The 20,691-nt window shown below is 35.6% G+C and overlaps 4 protein-coding genes and 1 pseudogene across 12 annotated transcripts; 2 read left to right on the forward strand and 3 right to left on the reverse strand.

The window, feature by feature from the left end:
* The first annotated feature begins 485 nt into the window (after positions 1 to 485).
* LOC111286052 (coiled-coil protein) lies at positions 486 to 5,050 on the forward strand. Of its 6 annotated transcripts, none has more exons than XM_022875818.2 (7): positions 486 to 795; positions 885 to 982; positions 1,206 to 1,289; positions 1,414 to 1,650; positions 2,281 to 2,442; positions 4,116 to 4,205; positions 4,646 to 5,050. In XM_022875818.2, exons 1-7 carry the CDS (start codon positions 527 to 529, stop codon positions 4,834 to 4,836), a joined length of 1,131 nt encoding a protein of 376 aa, XP_022731553.2. In that variant the 5' UTR covers positions 486 to 526; the 3' UTR covers positions 4,837 to 5,050. The 6 variants fall into 6 exon arrangements, with proteins under 6 accessions (XP_022731553.2, XP_022731555.2, XP_022731556.2 ...); XM_022875820.2 differs by having other exon boundaries at positions 1,224 to 1,289; XM_022875821.2 differs by having other exon boundaries at positions 885 to 964; positions 1,224 to 1,289.
* A 468-nt stretch (positions 5,051 to 5,518) lies between these two features.
* LOC149518383 (F-box protein At3g07870-like) lies at positions 5,519 to 6,153 on the forward strand. Its single transcript, XM_089761553.1, has 3 exons — positions 5,519 to 5,567; positions 5,761 to 6,008; positions 6,052 to 6,153. Exons 1-3 carry the CDS (start codon positions 5,519 to 5,521, stop codon positions 6,151 to 6,153), a joined length of 399 nt encoding a protein of 132 aa, XP_089617679.1.
* A 614-nt stretch (positions 6,154 to 6,767) lies between these two features.
* LOC111286050 (disease resistance protein RPM1-like) lies at positions 6,768 to 11,547 on the reverse strand. Of its 4 annotated transcripts, none has more exons than XM_022875811.2 (3): positions 11,444 to 11,547; positions 8,064 to 10,933; positions 6,768 to 7,051 (listed from the first exon to the last, which is right to left on the reverse strand). In XM_022875811.2, the coding sequence occupies exons 1-2, from the start codon at positions 11,512 to 11,514 to the stop codon at positions 8,110 to 8,112; spliced, it is 2,895 nt and encodes a 964-aa protein (XP_022731546.2). In that variant the 5' UTR covers positions 11,515 to 11,547; the 3' UTR covers positions 6,768 to 7,051; positions 8,064 to 8,109. The 4 variants fall into 4 exon arrangements, with proteins under 4 accessions (XP_022731546.2, XP_022731547.2, XP_022731548.2 ...); XM_022875812.2 differs by having other exon boundaries at positions 8,064 to 10,974; XM_022875813.2 differs by lacking the exon at positions 11,444 to 11,547 and adding an exon at positions 11,312 to 11,410 and having other exon boundaries at positions 8,064 to 10,974.
* A 645-nt stretch (positions 11,548 to 12,192) lies between these two features.
* LOC111286179 (RNA cyclase family protein) lies at positions 12,193 to 15,579 on the reverse strand. Its single transcript, XM_022876007.2, has 6 exons — positions 15,279 to 15,579; positions 15,037 to 15,186; positions 14,343 to 14,521; positions 14,089 to 14,264; positions 13,789 to 14,005; positions 12,193 to 12,734 (listed from the first exon to the last, which is right to left on the reverse strand). Exons 1-6 carry the CDS (start codon positions 15,481 to 15,483, stop codon positions 12,525 to 12,527), a joined length of 1,137 nt encoding a protein of 378 aa, XP_022731742.2. The 5' UTR covers positions 15,484 to 15,579; the 3' UTR covers positions 12,193 to 12,524.
* Positions 15,580 to 16,767: 1,188 nt separating this feature from the next.
* Positions 16,768 to 18,457, reverse strand: LOC111285970 (E3 ubiquitin-protein ligase PUB23 pseudogene; annotated as a pseudogene).
* Between the last annotated feature and the right edge of the window lie 2,234 nt (positions 18,458 to 20,691).

Raw genomic sequence — 20,691 nt, forward strand, 5'->3', positions numbered from 1 at the left:
ACAATTTAACACTATAATTAAGTTTCACGTTCCAATTCTAAAACAGCCATAAGAGATGGAGTTTACGTGAGACTAGAGATGATTATCTCTTATTATGTACTCCGCAAAATTAAATATATTTTGATCCTTTGAATATAATTTTTCTAGTTAGGACACACCAAACTTCGAAGTTTGAATAATAATTTTTTTTTCATTTAAATGTTATTATTAGTTTCATTTTCATTTGAAATACGTGCTTTACAAATATTTTGATCATAAACTCATTAATTATAATTAATTTTTAGTTGTTAAACAAAAATGATAAAAGATGGGCCCCTTTCTTCGGTTTTTTTTTTTTTTTGATCCAAAAAAAGATGGGTCCTTCTGCAACAAAGACTTTGGGTTTTGTAGTGTTTTACAAATCTCAATTGTATGGGCTGCGCTTCAAAATGTGAAAGCCTAAGAAAAAATAAAAATAAAAAAGCCCTGGATTTGTTGTGCGAACTGTGAAGGAAAGAGAGCCAAAAAAAAAAAAGGAAAGAAGAAAATGGAGAAAGGAGCAGAAGCCAATTGGAGTGAGGAAGTAGAGGATCTGGTCTCTGCCGGAGACACGCAAGGCGCTATCTCCTTCCTTGAAAACCTCCTTTCCAATTTCCAGACGACGTCATCTTCTTCGTCTTCGTCTTCCGACGACCTCCGATTAACCTCTGTTCTCTCTGAGTTAGCCTCTCTCTATTCCTCCGTTGGCTTCTCCCTCAAGTCCGACGAACTTATGTCACGCGCTTCTTTCCTTAAACAACGCGCCCACTCTTCCAGGTTTTCTGTTTCTTTTTTCTTTTTCAATTTTTCTTGTCAATGGAAATAACTTCTAGTATAAATTTCCTGCCTTTTTTTTTCCTTTTTAGTTTCAGCAATGCAGGGCTTGCTAAGAATGATTTAAAGGAGGATACTTTATCAACGCCTGATGTTTCTTTCGCTAGAAAGGGCAAGCCTTTGACTCATGGTGCAACTCAATATACTAACTCTTTAGCTTAACCTACGTTTGATTGTTGCTTTTGCTACTTGTTTTTGGTTTCCCAAAGAAGTTATAGTGTTTTGGTGCTTTAATATGCTAAAAAGTTTGCTTCTATAGCTTAGTAGATTAATTATGGGAATAACTAATGTGTTTGCGTTTTAGAGGTTTTTATTGCATTTATATCTAAGAATTATGTGGAAGTGAATTATAGTTCTTTTTGTTGCAAAAGGCAATCTTGAAAAATTACCAATATCAGGTGATGATGGTTCGCCACCCAAATCATCTTCAGATGATGGTATGTTTTGTTTCCGTAGCATTTTTTCCTTCTTAATGATCTTGATTTTTTGGTTCTCTGTTATGTCTGCATATTTGTTTATGAACAACCTGTTATGAAATTGCAATTTGGATGGTTTGTGCAGATTGGGAAGCGATTGCAGATCGCGAACCAAATGTATTACTCTCCTCTGAATGCTTGCCTGGAGTATCAAATCTTTCATTGGAGGATAGCAAAGTTGAAGGCCCTAAGAGACGGGGAAGGGGAACATTTTCTTATACAAAAGGTGAATTGTATAGTGATCAACTCTTTGACGTGGCTGCCTCCAAGGATACAGAAAATGAGGATGTGTGCATAAACTCCGAAACAAAGACATTGGAATGTAAGCCTACATGTCTCTAGATTCTAGGTTTTGTTCTCTCAAATGCTCTATATGTGCACATTTGTTCCTTTTATGGTAGTCCAAGTTTTTTACCTCTAAATGTAGAAGATAGATAGCTCAGTCTTTTCTTAAATGAAACCTAAACGTGTGTTTACTTGCTTGTTCCCAGACCTTGATCTAATGGGATGTAGAATGCTATTCAGACTAAAATATTTAATGCTGTCTTGTGAATGGTGACTTATTTTTGGCTTCTCATGTCTTCCTGATGATTTTGAGTTATTTATGGTTTTTTCTCTTTTTCCCCTTGGTGGGTTAAACTCGTGAAATATATCCATTTAACAATTTGAGTGTGAAATGTGCTGTACAAGGTACTTAATAACTTTGTGTTATCTAACTTTTATTGCAGTAGTTGGCCAATTTTTTCTCTCAGTGAGATAAATTAAAGTCACAAGGAGCCAGAAACAAGTTCTTTCATGGATTTGAATATATTAACGTTAAACCTCTGAAACCTTGATTGATCAAATTGGAAGGCAGATTTTAGTTTAATAGTCAATACTCACATTATCATTTTTTGTAACGTCATTCTAGGTCTTGCTAATCTTTTAGGGATGCAAATTCTTTTCAATGCAGCTAAATATGGCACACATCATGTTCTTGTTTTGGCTGACTTTTCGCCAAGTACTAGGACAACAGACCTGGAGAAGCTTTTTGAGGACTTCAGAGACCGTGGAGTTGTTATTCGCTGGGTCAATGATACGACAGCCCTTGCAGTATTTCGAACACCATCTATTGGTAACAATTACTAGCTTCGTTTATTGATGCTTCTGTTAAATAGTTTAGTTATGTGTGAAATAGATCTCTATATTTAGTTTGAGGTAGTGGATTATTATTTTTTAATCTTTCCATGAGTTTGACAAAATGGAATCAGTATCATCACGGTTGTAGCTCTTTGATGTGCATTGTTCAAATTTGTACCTTTCAAGTTATTAGCTTGAAGTGCTTAGTGACCTAGGTTTTCAGCTTCTCAGTTGGTGATTATTTTTAGAATAGCTACTCAATCGGTGCTTTGGTGCTGCTCAAAGTGCTTCAGTACTGTAATGAGGAATTTATCCTGTTTTAGATGATTTGGAAGAGAGTTTTTGATGTTATCCATACTAGGTTTTATGTCTTGTCCAGGATGCTTTTTCAAATTACCTTCAGAATGATGTTTAATTTGTTGCTGAGGAAGTGGCCAGCTTTTGGCATGGTAAAATCAAGAAAGTTAATGCTGATGATGTATCTGAGATGCCTTTTTAATTCTCTCATAGTAGGCTTTCATTAATGATCTAATAATATTCTAAATGTTAGGAGCCAGTGGGAAGGGTCTTGGACTGATAAGAGATATGTCTGCATTTGCTTGCCAAAACACTGGAGGCTGTGGTCGTATCTATACTTGTATTCCAATTACCTATCCTAGCACCTCATTTCATTTAGGAACTGAAAGTGGGTAATAGTACTACCAATGATCTGTGAATCATGAAGACTTAAAAGAAATTATTGCAATTGGAGAAATATATCAATGTTGAAGATCTGGCTGGGCTTTGGCAGTAATTGTACTCTAGTATATGGTTCTTACGTTATTTCTGGTGCACATGGATTGAAGCCTTTATCTTTATATAGTTTAATCAGAAATCTGTCAGTGTTGATGCTGCACTGCTTTCAAAGTTAGATGGTAAATCAAGTGGTGATAATGGTGTTTTTTTTTTGCTATAGCCATGTGCTAATAATTGCTTGCATTCAACATCTTTAATAAGGTTCATCTTTCTTGGGTAGCTGTCTATATTTTTCAAATTTAATTGTGTGTCAATTCCTTTTCGAGCTCTTAACGTTATTTAGATGAAAGATAAGTTCTTTAGCCAATTTTTTAACTGCTTCCATCTTAAAGCCATTTTGAGATTCGAACTCAAACTTTTTGTTGGCCAAATCTGTCTTGTGATGCCTGCTTCTTTCAAAACTTGCTTCTGATGTCAAGGCTATGGGTTGTTTTCTGTCTAAAGTTGCTGATAATCCTATGTTGGAAAGGCATTGTGACTCAATATTGCTTCTTAGTGGTTTCTTTGCTGCTTTAGTGTTGTTCGTTGCCTTGTTTTGTTGCTGCTTCTTGTCAGCCTCACTGATTTACATTTTTGGCGATCTTGTTGGGCTCTCTTTGGGACTGATGGAATTCAATTATTATATTAGAAAAAGGACAATGCTTTTTTGTCCAAAAAGTTAAGGGCCCGAATGGTCTGAATAGAGATAATGGCAGGACTTGTGATGAAAATAAACTTCAATGGCATTTATTTGTTGTTTCTATTCGAACCATTTTGAGAATCTAGCATTGTCCTTAAAAAAAAGGGTAAAACATTTTTGAAGTGCTTCAATCAGCTTGCAAAGTTCTGCACTAATAATTTTATTTCACTAATGATCTCAATTTTTGAAGGCAGCTCTTGAAGCTTGCAATCATGTTCGTTGTCCATTTACTGTACGTGTACTTGATGAGAATGATATGCTTTTGAGCTCAATTTCAGCAAGAGGTAATTTAAATAGGTTATTTTGTTTACTTGGAATTTAATAACAGCTGTATTCCAATTTTATAAAAGCACCATACCTATTTCTTTATTCAGTGAGGCTGAGTGGTTCATTAGTTTTTTGTTTGTTAATTTATTTATTTATGTTATATATATGTTTCTCAGGTTTTCTTTATGCATTCACAATTCATTTGCTTTTGCTGAATATTATGGATTTACCACGCTGAGCTATCCATGTTGCAGTCATGCAACTTTCCTATTCAAAATATTGCTGTTATCCACTTTTCAAGTAACAAGCCTCAAGAAAAGAAAACAAAATTGCTATTCCATTGTTGGGCCAGTCTTTTATAATTTAAAGTTTTAGGGTATAGCTAATGAAGGAAGCGAATATGTGGTTAGATTAAAATTTTGATGGTGCTGAAATGTATGCTGCTGTTAATTTTCAGACCTGGAACCACCTCGCCAAAGACCGCAGACATCAGCGAGAACTGCCCAGAGGCTGATTGCTCAGGGAATGGGATTGAAATTGCCATCCTCGACCTTTGGGTCTAGAGAATTGAGAAACCAGGAAGAAGCTAGGAGGAATCGCATACTTACAAGGCAAAAATTGAGAGATGATGCCTGGGGTGATGATTGAAGCAACTGCTTTTTTTTTTTTTTGTTTATTTCTGCTCATGTTAATCCAAACTGCGTTAACCAAGCAAAGGAAAAGAAAAAAACAGAGTTCATACGACTTGTTTCTCAATTCTCAAACAGGTTCTGTAAAACATAGCCAGAGATTCGTGTAACTCTTCCATGGACAAGCTGAATTTGTGAATCACTGAATGTACAAAGACTTTCGTTTGTCTTTTCTTCCTTTCTTTACGCTGAAATACCCTGTTTCTCTCTCCGTCATTTCCGCTTCCTGCAGGTTGAAGGACAGATATATTGTTTACGATTCAACTGTTTGTAATTACCTATAAAATAGTTTATTACAAAACTCTTAGTACTTTTGGCTCTCAGTTGTTATAACAGTCAACCTTACTCATCAAGGTCGTCCCTATGTGCTGAATATCTGAGCTGGATCCATTGTTTTTGAGTGAGGAGCAATCTGGAGTTTTCTTCCACTATGCAAAATGCACCGTCATCTGATCTCCGACAGTGCCATTTGAGTTCTAGTAGTGATTTCAAAGGGAAACTTGGGAGTGAATATGATAGAGAATCTCCCCTGAGACATAGCCCTGGATAAACTTCCAAGACTTTCTATCACTTCTATTAGCCAGATCAAGTCTGTTTGCAAAGCTTGGTATGCTTTAACTGGGGACCAATCCCTCCTTGGCATGTATGCTGCTCGTGCAAACAATAGGAATCCAGGCATCATATTTCACAGTGTTTGTCTAAAGCAGAACAAGTTGTATTTCCTTGACTCTGGAGATGGACCTGACCTGAATTGACTCGAAGCTAAAATCTTTTATTCTTGAATACCAGGTGGTTGGTTCATGAAATGGCCTCGTATGCATAGCCGATGCAATTTATTTCAACCCTATGATTGTATGCAATCCTTTCACTCGAAATTTTGTAGAATTGCCCAAGGCAAACGAGTATCCTGGACGAGAGGTAGCTGTTGGATATGGTTACCATCCCACAACAAAGGAATACAAAGTCGTACGGTTATTATGCTTTGTTAACACTGATCGTGGATGCTGGTTAATGAAATCAGATTTCCAGGTTTTCGGCCTTTGTACAGACAAATGGAGAAGCTTGGGAAGGCTTCCTTTGTCACTTGATCAAAATCCCTCCGAAGCATTGCTAAATAGGGCTCTCCACAGGGTTACTACTCCCCACAACTTGTGTTCCTGGTCCTTGTCTATAGATAATCTCATTTGACATAGCAATGGAGACATTTAGAGAGATCCCACTTCCTGCTGGTGTTAGTCTAGATATTTGCAACTATCACCTGGTTCTTCTAGGATAGTGCCTTTTTGCGGCTGTTTGCGTTTCAGACGGAAGTACTGAGATATGGATTATGAATTAGAATATAATGTGAAGGAGTCATGGATCAAAGGTTATGTCATCGAAGCATATCTGCCAATTAGTCTGAATCAAACTGCCACCGTACTCGAGGCCATGTAAGAAGTCAAAACAAAGTAAAGGAGCTGTAGCTGCTCAAGCTGCCTGTGCTCTGAAGAATGGAAAGATTTTGCTGCAGTACATAAATGGAGCTTTGGTTTTGTACAACCCTGGGAATGAGGAGTTCAAAGATCTGGTCATCCCTGGGTAGCCAAAATGGTTTTGCTCAATTGTCCATGTTGAAAGTCTATTATTGTTTCAGAAAATTCAGAGGAAATGTAGTACAAACAGAAAATGTGCTTTTGCTGATCAGGCCCATGTTATTCAATCAATTACTTTCTTGAAATTCCTTCAAGCTTGAATTGATGTTATATTTTATTTTAGATAAATTTCATCGCTATAAAATAAAGCTTCGACGGATCACAAACGGATTGCCTGAATATTGAATACCTTAAACAGTTGAAAAGTTTCTTCAACATTCACACCATAACATAACAGTTACAGGCACACCAAATACCATGAATCATAAGTCCAAACATGCTGGTTATTAACATCATTGTCTATTTTTTCTTTTAACCAAAGGGAATTTAGAGGTAGGAATTGTCTGGATTTACAACATTGAAGACTTCATAATCATTACAAATGCCTGATTATCATCACATCAATGACATCTGGCAATTCTTTGAACAAATATATAAAGCTAATATCAAACGAAAAGCACCATAGAGAATACTATCATTCCAGGTAGTAGAATTTCCTTGGAACCAAACTGGCCACGAATTTCTTCTGCTTTGCTGAGTAACCTGCAAAGTGGGAAAAACGGGGAAAGAAGGAAGAAAATGAATACGTGAAAATGAAAACAAGATAAAAATTGGTAATCAGATGAAGGGTTAGGTGAAGGAAGAAAGAGTAACCCCTATATATAGTTTCATATGATTGCGGTGAAGGACAAAACACATTTCACTATTTCAATATTGAGTCATGGCAGGGGATTTAAACTTAATTAACTTGTTTATTAATACTAAGGAACCATTGAATTTGAAACTTTTTAAGTACATGGCTAGAATTATGGAAATTTTTTTTTTGATAATCCAACACAATCATTTAAGGTGCAAGTTTGTTAGGGTTTTATGCATTAATAATTGTTAACTAGTGTGTTGGACTTAAGATGATCTACTTCTAACTTATTATAAGGGCCAACTTGTTGGGGTGCAGGAAAAATAATTCATTTCAAAAAAACAAAATACATGAGATAATTGCTGGCTCATTCTCAAGTTAATAGATACACCTAAGAATACAAAATCCAATAGACTACCAACTCATTCAATTAACATCTAAAATAACTCAAGCTAATCCTGACTTTGCTTGCTGCCCTGTTTTTCCTATGATCTTTTCATACACTTCCAAACCATCTTGAATAGCAAATTATTCTAACACAACTATAGGTTTTTGTACATTGACAATCAAAAATTAAAAATATTCTTGAAAAAGAAACCCAACTCTTTAATATCTATTAGGGACACTACCGTGTTTGATTTTGTGCAAAATTTCAAGGGAAGGCTAGAAATAAAATGAGAAAAAAGAAACTTTTAGTAAACAAAAATATAAATCTAAATCTATTTGAGATATCAACAAGAAGAAACCAGTTCATTATTTCGGTGTCTTTTAGTAGACATCAAGTGTCACCTTCATTATGAACAAATACATGCAAAACATAGCCTCTTACAACCAAACCACCCCAATTTAATAGTTTGAATAAGGTAAAAAAAGGAAAGGCATATAAATTAAGAAAAGGAGAAAGCATTGTGTACTTACAAGTGGGAAGCACTCCCATCTGGGTTTGTAGAAAGATGAAACATCACTAATTAAGGATTTTAAGCACCCACTTAGGTTTGGCTTCATCATTGTCATCACCATCAGTTCTAGCGAGAAAGATGTATGGCATTGTTGGGAGGTCTCCATTTCCATTTCTGCATAAAGCCTCTACCAGCTCTTCCGAAATGTCATACAAGGCCACCTCTTTCAAATGTGATAGATGTTCCCAACCAAGTGGCAATCTCCTAAACTGTTTGCATTCCAAGATTTTTAGTCCTTGAAGACCAGGCACCATGCCTTTCTCTATCACAATCTCTTTCAACTGAGGGCAGCCCACTATTGTTAAGATCTTAAGCTTTTGGAATCCTTCAACAAAGCACAAGCACTCTCCTTGAAATGCATTTAAAAGATCGAGATGCAACAAATTAGGCAATACTTGGATGTGAGAAAGTGCATCTTCCCTCAGTTGAGAATTCTGTAGATTCAAGTATTTGAGGTTGAGTAAGGTGTCAAACCAATGTGGCACCTTTTCCAATTTCCCAATTAGAAGAAGCTTCTCAAGGTAAGGAGGAGCTGATAAAAGAGCATCCACCTTTAGTGAAGCCTGAGGTCCTGAAGTCAATGATAAGTGGTGAAGGCGTTCCATCCCGGCAATGGCGGAGCACAAGTCTTGTTCATGAGCTTCTGTTAATCCATCAAGGCCAAGCCTTGTTAATTGTGTCATTTCTTCAAGTCCATTTAAGCCGCCCATTACTGTGACATAGGATAAAACTTGCAAACTCTTTAACATAAAAATGTTTGGTGGTACAAATATGCCCTGAATACTCTCAACCTGAGTACTCTCAAGGCTATCATTTTGATCCATCAAATAGGAAGCCCTTAGATGCCGCAAATTTTGCAGCTTCACAATTTCATTTGGAAGCTTCTTAATTTTGGCATCCTTCAAGTGTAATGTCTGCAAGTTAAAAAGTTTACCTATGGATTTTGGAAGCACCTTCACTTTAGTTCTTGTCAAGTTCAGATATCTCAAATTGAATAAATGTCCAAAATCACTTGGCAGTTCAATGATTGGAGCATTTTCTAAATCCAGTACTTTTAACAACTTAAAACCAGATGGCAATTTATTGAATGAAGATTTCAATATTTCATCAACAACAAAAATAATTAAGGAACGAAGTTGTGATGTACCATTTCCTGGCTTCATTTCTTTATCCTTTACTTCAATTGAGTAGCGATGAATTCCATTTTCTTCTACTCCTGTTTTCCCATCAGATACAGCAACAAGTTTTTCTTCTTTTGATATTATAAGAGCAAACTCTCGTATGAGATCATGCATTTTAAATGCCTTGGGCCTTCCAAAATAATTCCTCCACACGACTTGAAGCAAACTTCGGCTAATGAGTTCCGTTAGGTAGCTCTCAGCAACAGCTTCTGGTGGTACATCTTTAACTTGTTCTAAAAAGCCTTCTGCCATCCAGAGTCTAATAAGTCTTTTTCGAGAAATTGCATAATCTTCTGGAAACATACAGCAGTACAGGAAGCACTGCTTGAGGCGGAAAGATAGATCATGGTAACTAAGCAGTGAGATAGCTTTCACTAACTCAAGTGCAGCGTTGTTGCTTAGCTCCCAATTCAAGTTATCATAAACTCCTCTCCATTCTGCTATTGACTTCTTGGAAGACATCAAACCACCTAGAGCCACAATAGCTAATGGCAGGCCTTCACATTTTTCAACTAGCTTTCTTGCCAAAGAATCAAGATCTGATGGACACCCTCCACGTTCATTTGGAAAAGCTTTTTTACAAAAAAGGTTCCAAGCCTCAATCATTTTCAAGGGCCGAATTTGGTGGACGTAGCTTACAAACCCAGATTGGAAAGGGACTGCATCTTCTCTTCGAGTCGTAACCATGACCCTGCTTCCACACATACCTTCTGGAAGTGCAATATTAATCTCCTGCCAGAATCTAATGCTCCACACATCGTCTAAAACAATAAGATACCTTCTTGGCTGCAGGTACTGCACAAGTGTCTCCACCAATACTTTGTAGCTCATGGTGTCTACCATAATCGAAACTTCTTCATTTGTTTGTTTGTAGACTTCTTTTACCATGGACCTAAACAACTCTTCAATCACATATTGTTTTGAGACAGTGATCCAAGTACAGAAATCAAAATGTTGCTTAACTCTTTGTTTGTTGAAGGTGTTGGCAACAAGAGTAGTCTTTCCTGAACCGCCCATCCCAACCACTGAAATGACAGTCCGTCGGGGTTTTTCATCCATTAGCCATCCCAATAACTCATGTTGTGCCTCTCTGATTCCCACAAGATCATCATCTTTAAAGAAAAGTGATGACTCGCTCAATCTGTTCTTCCAATTAGGATCATAGCAAGAGCCCCTTTCTTCTAGTTGTTGAACTCCAAATTGATGGGCTCTCTCAGTAATTTTATTCATCCTTTTCTTGATATCTTGCAACTTGGCTGCTACTTTATGCCTCACCAACAAATCCTTTGGAAAACGAAGTGTTCGATGGATGACGCTCCATTGTCTTTGCCTGTTCAAGTTATACATGAATTCGTCGATGATGTTTTCTACTGGGTATGCTATGTCCCGCACACTTGCAACCCAAGCCTTTTGTCTTTCACTACTTTCCCCCACTTTATCAGCATCCACGAGAAAAGATCTGATGTTATTTAATAGATGCTTCATATCTTCGATTTCATTAGAAACCCCAGTTAAGGAAGAAGCTTCATTTTCTAGAGCTGAGATGAGTTTGCCAACAAAAAGATCTAAACTGACTGAAGCCATTTTTGTCCAAGCCTCAAGGTCTTCACTGCGGATTTCTCGTTCTAGTAACTTTTGTTTAGAAGCTCTGAAAGAAAAGTCCTCAATGAACAAGAGGGGAAACTGAATCTGCCCAACATAAAATTTATATGAAAAACTTGAGAATTTTTATACCTGGCGAGAGAGGAAGAGGAATATTTTTTTAAAGCAAGAAGAATTTTAATTGATGAAGGATAAATAACCAAGATCATCCATCCCGAATACATAACACAACCTAATAATTCACAAAACCCATAAAGAGTCTACCAACAATAAGAAACCATCTATTCGAGCTTGAAACTTCAATCAGGTCAAATATCAAACATATTGGGAGTTCACACAACAGCAATATATCAACAACCACATCATAACAAATCACAAAAATGACGAAAGACCAAGTATCATGCATCAGTTAATAAGCAAGCACCAGCAACAACAAGTTTTCACACTAAAAAATGATTGCTGCCACCCAACGAAGGCCACCATCACTTGATCCAAATCCATTATCCCACTTATGAAATCCTTGTTCTTTAGAAGTCAAAGAGAAAGAGAATTATACCTTGCAAAGAGAAAGGAGAGTAACAAATGTTGAAGAATCAGGTGGTTGCAAATTGCAATGGCTATGCTCATACTATGTTGCGTGTGACAAATGAGAACTTTTCCAAAGGGTTCTTGACCTGGGAAAAGCTAAATATAACGCTTTCAGGTCAAACGTAGAAGTCCTCCAACAGCTTCAAGGTAAGTAATAAACAAATTTACTCTTACATTACTATTGTTAATTTGTTTTATATTTATTTTTTCATTTTTTGAGTGAATACATTAACATAATTTGATGCACAACTCTCATCTAATTAAATTCCTGACAAGTTTTAAATTGGAATATGAAAAAAAAAAAAATTAACGTACATATATTTTGTTTGTAGAGTATTTTTAAATTGACATGTATTTTTTTTTAATTTATAAAATATAATGTTTAGTACAAATGACAAATGCATATTTACTAAACAAAAAGAACATTTTAAGGCTTTTCCATTTAAAAGAAAAAGGTTTACATAATTTTTTCAATGTTTAGTATAATAATTTTATTAAACTTTCAAGGTGTTATATAAATACAAAATATGGTTTAGAGAAAATGAAAATTAGTTTTGCTTAAGGCATGTATTTTTTTTTTTATAAATCCTTAATCTATTTTCCATCTTTCAAATCTTATATGCTTAACTTATACATATAAAAACATTATAGAATTAAATTTATTAAACCCATGATTTTAAAAAATTTAACCAGTCGTGTATTTCATCCAAATTAATATTCTATGACATAAGATAATAATTTATTTATTTAAAGACATTGTACGAGGACATATTGTGTTACAAAAAGTGGCTCAATAATGAAAATCAACCAGCATCGCTGCATATCTCTGATACAAAACAAACGTTCATAAAATAACTGGATTTAGTATCATAAAATGTCGGGTAATTGAATTTTCAAAAACAAAAACTTTCTTTTACCATCTGATAGGTCACGGATATATAGCTAGAAAATCACATTCCCTGCCACTAGGGTATTCATAGCCCTCTGCGAGAACTTTTACAGGAAATGTAGCCAATTACATCTAAAATCTCCATTGCTACACCATGTTATCACGACGTCTTTCTGGACAGGTTCTTCATCCCAGAACCCCAACATTTAAGGATTACCGTCCCCGTGGATGGATCTGGCTTAATCACAAACTGAACATCTAGAAAATCTTTGATTTGTCTGAGTGTTTCTATTCCATAAGGCGAGAGCTTTCCCACACGAACCTTTGAGACATCTTTTGGACAAAGCGCACAGAGAAGAAATAACAAACCCTACAAACCAAACATTCGAGATATGGCTGCTAAGTAGCAGAATGCAAGCGGGGAAAGAAAATGAGGAATAATCAAAAGTCAAAAGAATGCATTGAAATAGTATACCCTCTTATCATTTCAGTAACAAGGACACTAATAAACCATGGGAGCATGCACATTAGCCATTTACAACTGTGTCCCAATACAATGCATTACAACATGCAGCTTATGAACTTTCATCCTTGCTTGGAAGATAAGAAAGAATTATTATAAATAAAAGTTTTGATAAATTCCTTAATAAATGAAATTTAAGCTTCATGACGGCTTTGATAAAATAACTCATGGTAAAGCCTAGGTGTCTAGCCCCGTGTAAAAATTTAGTCTTTTTGTATAATAAGTCTGTCATGTCTACAAAAAAATTTAAGGTACTACTAAAAATTTTCATTATTATGGCTTAAAAGATTCACACATAAGCTCACAATTTTATTTCCTTGGACACTTGAAACATTTCCAATTCCTAAAAGGAGAAAAAAAAAAGGAAGAAAAAAAGAAAACAAGGATCGGTAAAAACAGAACAGCCAGAACGCAAATTATAGGATTTAGTAGGAGTGCATGGGCATATTGTTATAAAGATTCAAATAGGAGTCCCTTTCCATGTTGTTGGCCACTTAAAATGTTTTTCCTTTTCTAGTGGGTAAAAGAATAGAAGGAAAAATAAAGGAATGATATGCAAAACAAGCAACCTAAAGGACTAAAGCTCCATCAAAATCAGCAAATTAGTAGAGGGAGAAAACTTTCAAAAGCACAAGAAACACAAAGGTATTTCATGGAATTAAAGCAAATAATGATCTTCATTACTCCTGAACTTAAAAAGGAAGCCTCCTATTTTGCCCCCATAGAAAATTAAGAGTTTTAATGAGCACAATATTCTAAACAAATTTCACATTTTATTTCAAAATTATCATAGGTCACAGTTTATATATACAAAATTATAAGCAATATAAGCAGTTAATTTAAAATTAAACCATTTAATTCAATGTCAGGTCAATGGAATAAAGTACTTTGAAATACAAACCTGGTGAGTTGAATCCACCACTCCACCTTTCTCAATTTCTTCGAGAAGAACAGAAGCAATTTGCTCACCAAAATCAGCTGCAGGAATCAGCTCTTTCTTGTCCTCACCTTCAATATCATCTTCTTTTTCCCCTCGTGGATAAGAAACTGTAGAATCAGCAGAGATGCAGCAACCAGAAGTAGTTTCGGCAATTAGTGAAATTCCATATCCAGGTGAGCTGCATTAAGAAAAAAAATTTGAAAATTTCTAATTATGTTCAAAAAAGAAATTTTGAAAAAAAAAAAAAAACGGTAACCATACTTTCCAGCCTCTGAGCGTTTTCTATAATCACTAGCGATATAAACATCTGGAAGCAAACGATTAAAAATTCCACGAGCAGCATATATCATCTCATTTCCAAGCTGAACACTCACTCTAGTAGTGAAAGCTTCCCCTCTAATTCTCTTAACCATTCCTTCATCAATCCAAATGGTTGCCTGTAGCAGAGAGTATAAGAAATACCATAAACAAAAAAGTTGAAGTTAATAAGATTAAAAAAAAAAAAAAAACCTCACTGTTAGTTGCTGAACAGTAGGAACTGTCAAATGAACTTCACCACCACCATGAGGTGAAACTCCGCGACTCTTTATTTCCAACTTCAATCCTTCTGAAGGAACCCCAAAACGCTTCAACATGGGAAAGGTGGTGGAACGGAATGTATCAACAGAGGGGTCCTTAGCATCATTAGTAATCCCTGAAAATAGCAAAATAAGGAATGAGAACCTCTTTACATTTGTATTACAATAAGAAAATAATATGCACTGACATTACATGAAAAGCACTGCCAAGTTTAAGAGAGGATAATTCAATACAAATTCACATGTATTGCATCATTGAATAATATAAGGGTTCTTTATTTTCTTACCATATGTCTAGAGAAGTTATTAAAAGTAGTCATATCCTATGCATCAACTCCTCTATTCTGTCAGTTCCACCTATGACACTCGTTTTCACACTTCGAGACACACATACATATCTACAGAACCCACGAAAGCAATAATTTTCACATACTGCCATTAACTCAAACTCCTAACTATAAATCATTATACAATGCACAATAATGCCGCAAAAAAAAAAAAAATGTGACATTCTATCGAGTATGTAATACAAAATTTTTTTTAACCGAAAAACAAAGAACCTCCCCCCCCCCCCCCAAAAAAAAAAAAAAAGAAAAGGCAAAAGTTCGAAATTCAAACTAAAAGAGCGTACCTTTTAGGATTATATAGAGGGGCTTCCTAGCAAACAATCCAAGCAAAATCAAAGGCTCCAAAAAATACCCAATTGCTCTACTAACACCGCAATCATGCACCAGATTACTCCCTCCCACTATAATCCCAGGCTTGTACTTCAATTTGGTACCTGTCAAAAAGTTATTGCTAACCTTATATACAACCCTTTTTGTTAATTATTTTCAGTTCAAAAGGTAAAAGCCCAGAAAAAAAAAGTGTTACCAGTTTCGTTGATTTCAATGTGGCAGTCATCGGTGAGCTTTTCAAAGAGACGGAGGAGGGAAATCTCGTGTGGTCGGAGACCCGGTAAGGTGTCGTCGGCGTGGATGTCTTCTATGAGAATCGGAGTTGATTTCAGAGTGGCTAAGAGCAGCCTTTGCCTCATGTTTAGGCTTCCCCTCAGCCTCTTGTACGTTATTTTCCCCATTTTTTTTTACTTCTTCCTGCTTTGCTCTACTGAGAGAAAGACAGGCGAGGGTTTTGGTTGAAGAGAAAATTAAAAATTCCCTGTTTTGCTTTGCGGGATTTTTTAAACCCTAAAACCAAAAGGCTGATTCGGTAAAAAAAAAGTGGGTTTTGTTTTGGGCTGAATTTGGGCCTAGAATGGATTATTTACAAACCCAAACCCAAGGCCAACTCCATTGCCGACCTAAAGCCAATAGTCGATGATATAGTTTCTCAAAAAAAAAAAGTTAACAATATCAACTAAATTCGATTGACATGAAATATGAAAAGGTCCAAACTTGATAATTTATGTTATCCGATTTAATCCAACCCGAATTGTTTTCAAAAGTCAATGCAGCCATGAACTTGATCGGTCAGACTTGGTTTAAAGCATTAACCAGGACAAACCAAAATTGTTCAGTTCAGCCATGCATCCCAGGTCTCTGGAGACTGGAGAGCATTCGATCTGAAGTGTTGAATTTCTTTTGATTGTTAAACACCACCAGGTCAAATAGGGTAAGAAATCAATTTTTCCTTTTTCTTTTCTTGTCATAGTAAAACTATGAGTGTTATATCTATATATCTCTTTGGATCTAAATGATTGAGTCTTGTTTGAATCCATTTTATTTTAGCAATACATACATACATATATATATATATATATATTTGTGGACGTCTAATACCAACTCGTTACCTTTTCTTTACTTAATTTTTTCTCGTTTTTCATCTCTTTATCAAGGTTGACATAGACCAATTTGAGCTTCAAATGTGTCACATGGAAGATGCAAAAATGGTCTCTTTACGCAATATGAAAGCTTTTAAAAATATTTAAAGATTGACACAAATGGAACAGGTGACTGTAAATATAATAAAACTTCTGAAAAGTTTACGTTTTTTTTGTACATAAAAAAAGTTAATACATTTTATTGTACATGGCTATAATTCATAGAATCTTGTAACCTAGATAGAAGTACTCATATTGAGATCTTCACATTCAAAAGAAAACAAATTATAGGCGATATTGACTTAATTGAACCAAATCCAAATATATTCATTTAAGAAATTAACTAATTAAAATTCATATAGTGCATAAACAATTAACCCAAAGGCAATAGAACAAGATGTAAACTGTGTTTGGACTCCATTATCTATGTTTATGATTCATAATTGTTAGTTCAATAGTATTGATGTTAAGTTGGAATCCAATTGCAATACATTAGACAAAAAAAGTTCACTTATGTTTATAAAGAAAAGGATTAAAGTCTCCAAGGTAAAAAAATTTTAGATAAAGAACAAACCTGCAGTGATAAGGCATTTGCAGCACATATAGTACAATATAGAACCGTAATTTCCAAAGAATAGTTAACAAAATTCTCATGGAAAGTGTCTCTTTATAGACAATATTTCATGCCTATTATATTTGTATAATTCAAATTTAGTTGCATGGAGATCTGCTTTGATTTCGCCCCCATGCCTGTTTCAATCTATCTACACCAAAGAGAAAAAAGGAGCACCAATCTCAAGAAGATGGATGAGAAGATAACAAATTAGAAGGAATACAAGAAGGGTTCCTCCAAACCCTAGAGTGCAATTTCAGGATCTCCCTTGCTTTCTCCTTGGTCTTGTAACTGCTATCAACTTGAAGCACCAAACATAGCTTAGCCACCACACCAAATTGCAGCATTTCCTGAAGAACCCTAGATGTTGCTGAAAACCTGCAGATTGAGGATATAATCCTCACTGCCCTGTCGCTTGCCACATGGGAAACCCTGAATATTTTCTTCGAGACAATAGCTAGCCCTGCTCCGTGCTTCAAAAACTCTGCTCTCCCTTCGGCACAACCACAAAGCTGATATAACACAATCAAAGCAAGTTCTGAAGCCCTCTTTTCGGAGGTTTCGAGAAGAAGATCGATCAACACAAACACTGCACCACCTTCTACAGTCTTGATCCTGTTTCTTCCCCAGGGACAAAGCTCCACAAAGAGTTTCAATGCTGTCTTGGAGGCTTGCTGCGAGATCTGATCACGCAAAGTACGTACTACTTCGGCAAAGAATTCAGGTGTAACGCTGATCAATTGGATTGGATCTGCCACTTCAAAAATATCCTTCAATAGCATCATGGCGTATGCTCGAGATTGGTAGTTGCCATTTTTCAGGACTCGCACTACAGACTCTAAAAATTCCTTATCATTGCTAATAATGCTCCTTAGAAAGCTTTCGGAGACCTTGATATGATAAAGAATACTCAATGCTTCATCGCTAGCTTTTATAAATTCTGACCCTTCTTTGCCCTCCGCTTCAAGTAACGTAGAATCATAACTCTTGATGATTGATATCAGGAATTCAACTGCATCCGCGGCTTCCAGGCAGCTTCTGTTTCTCTCACCTTCAAGCGTGATTGATCTGAGCCTTTTAAGGCATTTGAGTTGCATCTCAGGGGATTTTTTCGCATCTTTAAGGAGCTTGGCGATCTGGGTTTTGTCGATTGGCGGCTTTGGTGTTGGGATTCTTTCGATTCCACGGGAAGCATTGAGAGTGCACCATGCCTGGATCAATCGACGAAGAGTGTGATTTGGGGTTAGATCTGGATCGTGCAACACTTGTTTTGTAACCGGGCACGCCTTCTTCTTGCATGAAAATAACCATTTCTCTATACTATCTCGATCATACGTTATTCCAGCTGAGATCGTAACAGGATCTCTCATAAGTTGAAGAGAAATTGGACAAAGAAAATGGCGAGAAATCTCAATTTCATCCATTTTTCTGAGAGCTACTAAATCTATCAAACCCGGGCAAACAAAGCCTGGATTCTTAAAATGAAAAGGAAAAGGAAAGTACTATACGCTAAAACAAACAAAAACTAGCTTTAATGGAAGATATGATGCCACATAAGGGGGAAAAAAAGGAAAGAACTGTTAATGGAATGAATTGAATGAAACGTTACCCCAAATCTGCCTGAAGTCTTAACACTTGCCAAATTGGGCTGGTGGGGCAGAGGATAGACTCTTTTATAATAAGTGGAGAGGAGAAAAGGGAAGGCAATGCGAGCTGTTCAAAATCAATAAAAAAAAAAGTCAACACACGCAAAATTAGACGGAGAAAGAGAGGGGAATTAATTTCCAATGTTTTGGAAGCTGAAGAAAACTCAAAAACCCTACTTCCTGTCTCTGGCATCGAATAAAAAACTCAAAGACTTTAGGTTTACGGCATTAAATGAAACGAATGGGGCTGGGCTGGGGGCTTGGGGAGAGGCGTCGGTGTTGCAATGGCCACTCGATAACCCTTATTGGGACTTTGACTTTCTCTCTCTATTACTTACAAGTTTATATACAAATCAAATAAATAAATCCAATAAACATTATTAGTGGTAGCTTTTTTCTTATTTTTTTTAATCTGTATAGATCGTGACTGTTGAATGGTTGGTGCCGACAGCTCTTTATGGGGCTCATGGTTGTCTCCCTACGCATTTTCTTTGGCTGCTCCTCCTTTAAGAATTCCATTTATTTCTACTTTAATTTGTGTACTCAACAATCAAGAGTAAAGCTGGAAGTTTTACTTGAGGGATGGGGTCAATTGAAAAGGATTGAAACCCATTTTTGTTGGGAGTTTGAGTTGTTGGTTAAAACTAGGATGATCCATCGTTATTTGTCTTTTGAGTAAAGCTTAATGCCGTTACCAATTTAGAACCTTAACATTTGTGCCAACCGCACAAATCCACGTGAAGGAAAACAAATAAATAAGTAAATAAAACTTGCAGATCTATATTTGTGGTACTCTAATTAATTAGTCCCTGTTTGATTTCCAAATTTCCAATTAATCACTAATAAATTCCCATGTGGATCTTCTATATATATATATATATATATATTGTTGAAAAGGAGGGCTAGTACCCTTACAAGGGAAGAAAGGAGATAGCGGGATCGAACTCACGCTTACATGACTTTCAACCCGTCACTTAACTTGTCATATATATGTTTTGTTTTTGTTTTTTGACCATTCTTCACATTAGAATTTTGTTTTTCCTGTAACTTTTTGAAAATTTTACGGATAATAAGAGAAGGTACTTATTTCTTACACATTTATCTTTTGTTTATTTCGTACATGTGTTATAAGGTTTCAACTTGAGATGAAAATGTGGTTAATTTTACTCATAAAATCTTTTCATTATGTACCTATTATATTAATCTTTTCATAGTTGTGCTACGTAAGCAAATTACCCTCTCTTAGTTTATGAAAAATGGAGGACCACTTACATAAATTAGCAATCTATATATCTATTTTATTGTTATAAATATATATATATATATATATATTCATTTAATGGTTAGTGCATATATGCCTTTTCGTCTCTCAATCAACAAGGTTTCAATATATCTATCCTTTCTTCCTCAAAATAAACAAAAAAAGAAAAAGGAAAATTATTTTTTTTGGTATATATGAATTGAGATTAGATATTACACTAAACTGTAGATCTCGAAGCAAGCTTCATTAATTTCAATAATGAAATGGGGAATTGGACATTACCAAAGTACATGAATATTAACCGAAAGCACAACAATAGTGTCTAAGTGCAAATTGCAACTTGTACCGTTGCATCCACCCCTACTTCCTTGAATTGGAAATAAATAGGATATGTAAAAAACACACTTTTGAAAATAGAAAGTACCATAATAATTCTATTATGGCGTTCTCGACGCTCCAAACCATTGGCAAAAGCCTACATTATCAACGAAAATGGACCACCATTCAGTCTCCATTAAAGCTTTTACAAAGTACCTAGGACCAATATTTGTTATTTATATTCAACCACCACGGCAAATGTCATGAATTGCAGTCATCGCATTCTTCAATGAAACATTAATATTTCTCTAACAACAAGTCGTGTCCGATCAGCCATAGACTTTAAAGTTACTGCTACCGAATTAATTGGAAGTTGATATGATAACATTGTTGTTCATGGCTTCATGCATGAGCCATGACCATGTTTCATTAATCTGAACAAGTAAGAACTCTAATTTCCCCTTATGGTGTAAAAATTTTTGTACTTGCTAACCTCAATTCTGACAGAGGCATGTACGTGGTTTACCAATAAGCCTGTTGTTCCTCAAATTTTGATAAAAAAAAGTTTCTAGCATTTAAATCAATAAGAGATGCATATGTTCCATATTCAAAGAGAGAGGTTGGAATTT

The sequence above is a fragment of the Durio zibethinus genome, chromosome 6, assembly GCF_047325235.1.
Source record: "Durio zibethinus cultivar Kanyao isolate XHJ-2024 chromosome 6, ASM4732523v1, whole genome shotgun sequence".
Taxonomy (NCBI): Eukaryota; Viridiplantae; Streptophyta; class Magnoliopsida; order Malvales; family Malvaceae; genus Durio; species Durio zibethinus.

Bases quoted from the DNA above. Each gene is read 5' to 3' on its own strand.
- LOC111286052 (XM_022875818.2), top strand. From the start codon at position 527: ATGGAGAAAGGAGCAGAAGCCAATTGGAGTGAGGAAGTAGAGGATCTG. The intron at 1,290-1,413 runs GTATGTTTTGTT...TGGTTTGTGCAG, and splicing joins CAAATCATCTTCAGATGATG to ATTGGGAAGCGATTGCAGAT. The intron at 4,206-4,645 runs GTAATTTAAATA...GTTAATTTTCAG, and splicing joins GAGCTCAATTTCAGCAAGAG to ACCTGGAACCACCTCGCCAA.
- LOC149518383 (XM_089761553.1), top strand. From the start codon at position 5,519: ATGTATGCTGCTCGTGCAAACAATAGGAATCCAGGCATCATATTTCAC. The intron at 5,568-5,760 runs GTGTTTGTCTAA...GAAATTTTGTAG, and splicing joins TCCAGGCATCATATTTCACA to AATTGCCCAAGGCAAACGAG. The intron at 6,009-6,051 runs GTTACTACTCCC...CCTTGTCTATAG, and splicing joins TAAATAGGGCTCTCCACAGG to ATAATCTCATTTGACATAGC.
- LOC111286050 (XM_022875810.2), bottom strand. From the start codon at position 11,111: ATGTATTCGGGATGGATGATCTTGGTTATTTATCCTTCATCAATTAAA. The intron at 10,934-11,019 runs GTATAAAAATTC...CTTTTCTTTCAG, and splicing joins TCCTCTTCCTCTCTCGCCAG to AGCTTCTAAACAAAAGTTAC.
- LOC111286179 (XM_022876007.2), bottom strand. From the start codon at position 15,483: ATGGGGAAAATAACGTACAAGAGGCTGAGGGGAAGCCTAAACATGAGG. The intron at 14,522-15,036 runs GTACGCTCTTTT...TGCTATTTTCAG, and splicing joins CCTCTATATAATCCTAAAAG to GGATTACTAATGATGCTAAG. The intron at 14,006-14,088 runs GTATGGTTACCG...TTCTTAATGCAG, and splicing joins AAACGCTCAGAGGCTGGAAA to CTCACCTGGATATGGAATTT.